Source organism: Corella eumyota, chromosome 2 (genome assembly GCF_963082875.1).
Source record: "Corella eumyota chromosome 2, kaCorEumy4.1, whole genome shotgun sequence".
In the NCBI taxonomy this organism is placed as follows: Eukaryota; Metazoa; Chordata; class Ascidiacea; order Phlebobranchia; family Corellidae; genus Corella; species Corella eumyota.
Window position 1 is genome coordinate 15,092,578 of NC_137491.1, and position 9,023 is coordinate 15,101,600.

The 9,023-nt window shown below is 29.1% G+C and overlaps 1 protein-coding gene across 2 annotated transcripts; it reads left to right on the plus strand.

Annotated features, from left to right (window-relative positions):
* Positions 1–1,165: 1,165 nt before the first annotated feature.
* Positions 1,166–8,981, plus strand: LOC145741352 (uncharacterized). Of its 2 annotated transcripts, none has more exons than XM_082558930.1 (16): positions 1,166–1,259; positions 1,883–1,985; positions 2,212–2,451; positions 2,811–2,960; positions 3,283–3,429; positions 3,852–3,957; positions 4,178–4,291; positions 4,933–5,021; positions 5,552–5,728; positions 6,080–6,173; positions 6,398–6,605; positions 6,988–7,102; positions 7,390–7,509; positions 7,911–8,030; positions 8,138–8,228; positions 8,313–8,980. In XM_082558930.1, the coding sequence occupies exons 2-16, from the start codon at positions 1,908–1,910 to the stop codon at positions 8,504–8,506; spliced, it is 2,043 nt and encodes a 680-aa protein (XP_082415056.1). In that variant the 5' UTR covers positions 1,166–1,259; positions 1,883–1,907; the 3' UTR covers positions 8,507–8,980. The 2 variants fall into 2 exon arrangements, with proteins under 2 accessions (XP_082415056.1, XP_082415057.1); XM_082558931.1 differs by lacking the exon at positions 1,166–1,259 and adding an exon at positions 1,340–1,472 and having other exon boundaries at positions 8,313–8,981.
* Positions 8,982–9,023: the final 42 nt, after the last annotated feature.

Genomic DNA, 9,023 nt, shown 5'->3' on the forward strand with positions numbered 1-9,023 from the left:
TTCCCACGCAAAATGCTGTTTAACTCAAATTAAATTTTGGATTGTTGTTACGTTGACTTAAGCATTGTGAAATTGTTTATATCATTCCTGAAGTTTATAAATATAGAACAGCTACATTATTACTTATGTTTAAACAGTGAATTTTCGTGTTTTTGATTTATTGAAAAAAATAATATTTGTAAAGTTTATACGGTTACCAAATTGACTTCAGTGCGTTAAGTAATACGTTATTTTTTAAGAAACGTTTATAAATGTTTTGATTAGTCAGCAATAATTATTTTAACTAAATAATTTTATGCTTTTCTTATTCAACCATTTCAGTATTAATTTTATAATAAAGTGGTTATCAAAAATTGATAAAAAAGAAAATTTTAAAATAACTTCGTTACACCACCATGCGGATGGAAATGTAATATGTTGTAATTTTTATCAACAATATATTTTTTTTAAAACATTAATTAAGTGCTTATAAATTTCATCAATAAAGATACCATTTTTTTATGTAGACATTGGGCTATTGTATTTTTAACATGTATGTTACTTGTTTTATAACTACACACGTTACTAAATATAAAAGTGACATGAAAAATTAATAAGGCCTTTTATAGCTTAGGTTTTTTTTAGTTAAAAATAAAAAGTGTGGTCTATCGTCTGGCTTAAAAACTACAAATGTAACTTTTTTAAAAACTACAAGTGGAAAGACCTTTTTGCTTGTATCCAGATGCCTACCATCTCTACCTGGATTAGAGTTGATTGCAGAAAGTCAAGTTAAAGTTGACAACCTTTTGCTTTAATTTAATAAACAGTTTTGTAGTTATTAACAATTACTAAAGATCATGTAAAAATTGTGCAATTTATTTAATAAACAAATAAAATATATACGTATATTATTATTATAAAACATTGTACTGACAAAAAAAATTCCAAATCAATTTAACAATTTATGTCACAATCTTCCAAAAAAGTTTAAGTTTAGTTAAAAATCATAGTTTTGAGCTTTTTTAAATTTAAGTTTTAATTTGTTTAGTAATTTAAAATAGCAAAATAATCTAAAATCATTTAAACAAATCGACATTAAAACACGTGATAAGACGTCATAAAGAAAAAAGTAAAATTTTTAACCTTTGACATCGCGCAAAGGATTGTGGGAAATATTTTTTGGCGTGCGACGCCATCTTTCGGGCTTCCAATTTCTTTCGAGACGCCCTCCAGTACAGTTAATGCTACCCACCAAAGGGCAGTGCTGGGTATAAACCAAGGTAAGTTTTGTTTAATTAAATTTTACTGCGGTTAATAATTTAGTTTACGTGCCTAAATGTTATAGTAGGATTTGTAGACCGTTCGAAGTACAAAATTGTTTATAAGTCTGTTTGTCAGTCTGTTTTGGCCTAATGATATTAGACAGTGAAACTATTTGTTGTTTACGTAGTTATTTTAAGATGTATCAAATTATGACTTTACAGAAGCAAAAGGTAATTTTAAAACATCGTTTTTTTAGTAAACAAGGGGTATATACTAATTAAATCACTAACTTTATATTATACCAGAACAAGCAGACAAGACATACTTTACCTCTTAACTAAAAAAATTGACTAAGGTTCACGACCTGACGACACGCTGCCTTCATTTTATTATTTTTATTCATCCACCACCTGAGTATGTTTAAATCTGTCTGTTGAAGTTAGCCTGCAGATACTTTAACTATTCACATTTAAACAATGCAAATAAATGTTATGTATTATAGGACAGCGTTCTAAAAAGCATTTTAAAAATAAAGTATCGTTTGGTATGTTTTTTTATTAATATAATGCAATGTTACTTTTAAATCTATACTAATTTTAAGTTATATATACATTTTTTATCTAAACAAATATGTTTTTAGATTTGGAAATTATCTAGAAAAAACAATGGAGAACGCTATAGAACTAAAAGAAAAAGAAATAGAGTTAAATGATAGACCTGAAGACACCGATGTTGTTAAAGATGTAAGTAATTTCTATCTCATGTGTTATACAATTAGAACTGTGACGTTATAGGACAAAATGTGACTTAATAGTGTTTTTAGTTGAAATATTAATGTAAAATTTTTGTCATTTTTTCCCGTCGCATTGTTGTAATATTATTTGTATATAGTATTTATTATTTACCTTTTTTATCAATGTCTTTCATTGGTATTTCAAATCCAAGGCAATACCATTTTTTTTTGTTTAGGCTGAACAGATTCAAAGTTCCAAAGATTTTTCCAAACTTGTTAAAGATCCCGAGTCTATAGTTTCACTTGCTTTATCTCCCTCAAATTTATTAAGTTCTGATTCTGCAGCACTTAGCATTGCAACTGATATTCCATGTAAAAGTGCTGATGAAACAAACGATCATGCAGTGGACAATGTCATCAAAGAATCGGAAGAGGAACCTGTAACATCAATTGTTCCAAAGGAGAATGATGAAAATGTAAGACAATTTTTATTATTTTATAAAACTAATCATAATGTCTTTTTTACTTTTATTTATCCTCAATATGTGAAGGTTAACTTTACGACCTAAACATAGAGTAACATCAGTTACTCTGACTCAGTTCATGTTGCCATTGGCAGTTTAGAAAATTATTAATTATATTTGTTCGCTACTTATTAAGCTGCTGATTAAGCATTGGCTTAACAGGGTATTACTGTTTATAGCGCATTACTGAGGGGGAGCGAAGGATAAGATCCTTGGGAATTGAACCCAGAACCCTCATGTAGTGGATAACTATGGTTAAAAACAATTTTGCTTTTTTAATTTTCTTTTAAAGATTTTTGTTTTGTTAACAGCAAAACACTGATGATGGTACAACAACCACTGTCCAGTTTATTGCAGTATCAGCTGAAGAACATGCACGAATGGTTCAAGCTGGTGAGCTACCTGAGAGTGTCCACGGAGCAGATGTTCACATGCAAATACCAGGAGCTGAAGCTCAGCAGGTATTTACTAGTTATTGATAAATTAATGACATCTTGATGTAGTGGCCCGATCACTTGTTACTACAGTAGGTCCTGGGTTCAATCCCCATTGCTCTTATGCTGTAGAGCCCATGAGTAAGGCGCCATAAATGGTATGCACTCCTGCTTAGCCAACACTTAATCAGCAGCTTATAATTAGCTTATAATATCAGGCAATTATATTCTATAAACTGATGTTACTCTATGTTTAGGTTGTGAAGTCGACCTTTTCACATTAGGGATAAATAAATATTTAAAAAAACATGTTGTTGGCAATGTGAATAAATTATTTATTGTAATTTAGGTTCGCTTAATAGCAGTTGATAGTAACGGAGTGCCTGTCACAGAATCAGCAATTCTACAAGCAGCTGCTGAACAAGCTGGTATTGTGTTTCTAACCAAAGATGCCAACAACGTTGATTCCCAAATTACAATTGATCAAGCAATGCAGGTTTGTTTACTTAACATTTTATGCAGTGTATTTTGTATGTGGTTCTTGCTTACTTTTATTTAAATGCGTTTTAAATAACCCTTTAAAGCCATTAACACTGTTGCTACTATTTGACTGTACACCTACCACTACATCATTATAACTGCCATTATGGAGAGTTAAGCGGGACAATAAAATACAGATTTATAGTGTATGAGCGGTATAGTTTAAGGTACCAGTAGTAATAGCCAAAATAGTAAAGGAAATAGTGGTAAAGTGGAAAAATTTATATTAAAGGTCCCCTGTAGTTGTTTAATTATTCTATGTATGATTAATTACAAATTACAATTTTATCACCCGACTGTACTTCTTGTTACCTAATTTTAAATTGATTTTTATTACTTTCAATTTACTTTAAGTATTATTACCCTATATTTTTTTAGTTATCAATGAGCAAAGATGCCCCTCGTATTACGGCAACCACGGCAGCAGTTGTACTTGAACAGGCTGATGAAGATTTACAACTTGACACAGATGGAAATGAAACTGGTGAGATTTTTAAAATCTTGTAAAATGGAAAATAATATTTGTTGTATATATATATAAATGCCCTTTTTCAATTTTCCAAGTTGTTTAGTATATTAATTTTTCAAGTTTTTTTAGTATATTAACTTTATTCAAAATGATTGTTATTATATTACATAAATGTTTATGTTTAAGTAGTTCTAATTTTAATACAAGTATTATTGTTTTTTTTTTACTGAAATAGAAGACGACACGATTGAGGATAGTAGAAAGAGAGCCAAGAAACAAAGATTAAAGTTGCGAGTTTATAGTCAGAAAGATGCACTGGAAAGTGACCAACTTACTTTTTTACAAGAAGGTATGTTAAATAAGGTCTTATTATGCTTTAAAATTTTGATTTGGAACATGTTATTAATATCAGAATAATTCTTATTTTGTTATATTTATTTAGTTTAATGTGAATTTTGTTGCCTTGTAATTTTATTCATACATTTGTATTTTAAAAATTTAGTAGGTATTTTAAAGGATAGTTCTGGTTATAAAAGTGTAACCATATTAATGTTGTATAAGTGTAAATCGATAAAGATGGTAATTTTATTTGTTTGAAAATGTCACAATAAACATTGATTAAATAAATAATAAAAAAGCTTTTTTATATCTTAATAAAAAAGCTTATTTATATCTTTATTGTGTAAAAAATGCTAGTATTGTTTGACTAAATAACGGCTTACATTCAAGTTATAATATCATAGCCGAGTACTCGGAATGTTTGATGGTGATATATTATAAGATTTTGGCAAAATAGTTATCACTAATGTAAAAATATGATAATATTGTAATTGTTTGTTTTTTATATTTTTTAAATATCAACGGTCAAAATTAAGTTTTAAAATGTTAGTCATATTAGTATAGGCTACCCTGATATCATTACCTTTAAAAACAGGTTAATTAAACTGCCTGTTTGTGAATTACTATTTCAACAACTGTTTTAATTTTTAGGATCTTCACTTGAACTGGCAACTGAATCAACTGGCAATGAAGCTGTTGAAGCAAATAAACAAAATGACGAGTCGGTTTACGAATTTCAGGTGAGTTAATTGGTTAAATTTAAATTTTAAATAAACAGTGGATTAAGAAAAAAAAAACAGTAAGATCGAAAAAGTGTTTTTAATTTTGTCTAAACTACAGGTAGCACCTAGACTAGCAATTTAAGCTTGAGTGTAAAATTAGTTATTTTATTAAAGAAATAGATATTTAATAGAGAAGGTTATTGATGTCCAGGCCACATTTGTATATGGACATTAAGAAAGAAGTACTTATTAATGACAGCAAAGAAAATTTGCACGAGCTTGTTGAAAGAATTATGCGAGTTCCCATTAAAAAGGTGGAATATAGATGAAACCTTTTAAACATGAGTAAAATTAATATTTTTTGTAGATCAATGTTAGTAAAGATACAGCTATGTTAGTTATACTTGGCTTATAAAGGTGTTTATTTACTGTTATGTTAAAAAAAATACAGTACTACAAATAAAGGTTAGAATATTAATTTAATTTTGTTTAAATTAATTTGATTAGTTAAAAATGCATTTTTTTACTCTAAAAATAATTTAAAATAGGATCCACCAACTGGAGGGGATGGAGACGGAGTCGGCGAACTAGAGGTTCTCGATTCCTCCATGTTTAAGAAGATGGGAAAGAAAGTGGATAAGAATCGGGACCGAAGAAAGATTTATCAATGTAGAGATTGCCCTTTTTACAGTCATCGTCATAGTAATCTGATCCGACACATAAAGGTTAGTTTATTGTTTTAGTTCTGCAATTATATATAAAATATTAAGAATTGGTTGGTAAAATTCAACCACAGTATAGGTAAATACGGTATATACAATCTCTTTTGTTACAATAAAGCTAAAACATCTAATTAGTGAGAAATCTACCCTTATTAAAATGTGTAAAACATAACTTCTTTAAAGACAAAATCTTCTATTAAAAACACTAATTCTTTTTTTTACGATACTGAGCTATTATGTGACACCCTTGAAAATTTTCTTAAAGCACTGGGACCACACAATGTTTAGTTTTGGCACCTCTGCTTAAAGGGTTTGTCTGCATTAATAAATATAATATTTAATATTTTTACATAGATTCACACAAACGAGAGACCGTATAAATGTCATCTTTGTGATCGTGCTTTTAGGACAAACACTTTGCTTCGAAACCATATTAACACTCATACTGGTAATTATTCAAATATTAATAAAAAATATTAAGTAAATTCAATTTTAAGAATGTTATTATTCAATACTTAACAAAACACTTTGTTTTATCTTGCCAGTATGCTTTTCAAAAACCGAAAAATGCAAGATTTTTTATTACAATTGTTTCAAGTTACTTTGCCACAATATTTTTTTTAAATTAAAAATGAAGAAACCATTTTAAAATTCTATTGACATTTTTGCCAGGTGTTAAGCCTTACAAGTGCCAGGTGGAGGGCTGTGTGATGGCATTTGTGACAAGCGGTGAGTTGACGCGCCACACTCGTTATATTCACACACACGAAAAACCGTTCCAATGTACAATGTGTGATTACGCAAGTGTGGAAATTAGTAAATTAAGAAGACATTTTCGATCCCACACAGGCGAGAGACCTTATCCCTGTGAAGAATGCGGGTAAGTTTTTTTTAATTATTTTGGAGTAAAATTTTTATTACTGTTTTGTTTTATTATGTATTTTTATCCTCGGTGTGGGAAGGTTGACTGCATGACCTAAACACAGAATTGAGTTGCCTATAGCAGTTTGGGATATTATATAGATTAAATTGCCTGTTAATTAAACTGCTAAATAAGTATTGGCTCAGCATGAGTTTATACCGCTTATAGCGCATTACTCAAGGGCGCTACAGCATGAGAGCAGAGGGGAATGAACCCATGACTTCATGTGATGTAGCAAGTGTTCTTACTACTACACCACGCTTCTGGCCTTTAATGTTATAAATCGGTATACTTATTTTACGATGCAAATAACATGTGACACTAAATCTTTTATTTTTAGAAAAGCATTTGCAGATAGTTTTCACCTAAAGAGACATAAAATGTCTCATACTGGGGAAAAGCCATATGAATGTCCAGAATGCAACCAACGATTTACGCAGCGTGGAAGTGTCAAGGTAGAACTAACTTGATAAAAAAAGTTTTAATTGTTATTGCATTTGTAACAAAAATAGCAGAGATAATAATTACGTTTGTCTATATATTAAAAGTAATGTTTTTCATTTGTGAATAATATGTAAATTATTTTTTATGTTTGGGTAGGTTAAGTAGAAATACACAACTTAATTCAACATAAAAACAGCAAATTAATGATCCTAACTAAAATTTATGATTATTTGTAAAATTTGTAAACTTGTTTTGTTATATCAATATTTTCTTGATGATAAATTTTCAAAAAATTTAGATGCATATAATGCAACAACATACCAAAACAGCGCCCAGATTTAAATGCGAAATTTGTCAAACTTTATTGGGTCGTAAAAGTGATCTTAACGTTCACATGAGAAAACAACATGCTTTCCAGGTAAACCTATTATTTATTTATTTTAAATATTATTTTTGTTTGTTATATATGGCATATTACTAATTAGTGTTCTTAGGTATGTATATATATAGATAGGTAGGCAAAATTTATGGCTTTATTATGGTTAAACTTCTAGTAACTTTAATTATTAAGTCATTACGATAAACAGCCAACTATTGCACTTACCTGCTATTCTCATTATTATATTTTTGGAACGTTAAACAAAATTAAATGCAAAATTTGAATATTTTTACCTAGAAAATGGATTTTTACATTTATTTATCAGAATAAACACTAGTATTTTTAATTTGTATTTGATTTGATGACATTGTAAATTAAATGGGTTTAAAATTGCACAAATAAGTTAGTTTTTGTCACTACAAGCCACATATATTCTCCAGGAAACCCCGACTCAGTGTAGATACTGTGACGAGTTATTTCATGATCGCTGGAGTTTAATGCAACATCAAAGAACGCATAGAAGTTGCGGAACCAGGTTTAAAAACGAAGATGTGGTTGCCGTAAGTGTTTCATTTATTTTTCGTTTTATTTTTTTCTTTTAACCTAGTGTTTGTTTTTTTATATATACTTTGGGTATTCTAAACTTTTTTTTTGTTCGGATCTCCAGAGAAAGAAGCGGAGGTTTGGAGATGACGACGAATATGATGGAGACATGGAGTGGAAGGAGAGTAACCAAGACAACCAGGAGTTTGAAAGTTGTGAGAACTCGAATGTTTTATTTTTGTAGTTTCTGGGATTTTATTAAATTTTCAATTTTAAAATTTTTTTTTTATATTTTGAAGTGATTTTGGAAGATGAAGGTGATCTAAGAAGAGTGACAGTTTATGTTGAAGAAGAAGAGGAACAAAACCCCGCCCATCCAGTAGAAGAGTTTGTTATTCTTTCAAACAAGGAAGATAAGAAAGATGAGGATAATCCAGAAGAAGAAGAGGAAAGTTTAATTTGTCCAACTACAGCTGTTCTTGTTGAAACTTGATTTTTTGGTAATGAAAACTGGCACATTTACTATTATATACTAATGTTTTTTTGGCTTTATGTTAGTAATACAGAAGCTTATAAAAATCCAAAATGTTTATTTTTTTGAGGATATTTGAAGTCTTTGAAATTCGTTTAGTAGAATTTTAGGGTAAAATAATCATATATAAAATTTGTTATATTTTTAGTAGTTTTGTTTTATGGGGATGTGTCCATATTTTAACTTGTTGTACATATGTTTTTATGGCATATAAATAAAGCTTGGCATGTAATTAATAACTTGTTTTCTATAAGCACACTCTTATTGTAGGGTATGTTAGAAAAAAAAGGAATTGTAAATTTCGTTTAAAGTGTTTTATCTCATGTTAGTAATTGTAGTATTTTTTAAAAATAAAAATCAATTTAATTCTAAAATTGCTAACTAGATAATGAATTGTTTTAAAATTTAAACCTGCAGCGTAGTGTTGTTGTAGTAACACTTGCTACACCACACACGAGGTTGTGGGTTTAATCCCCAC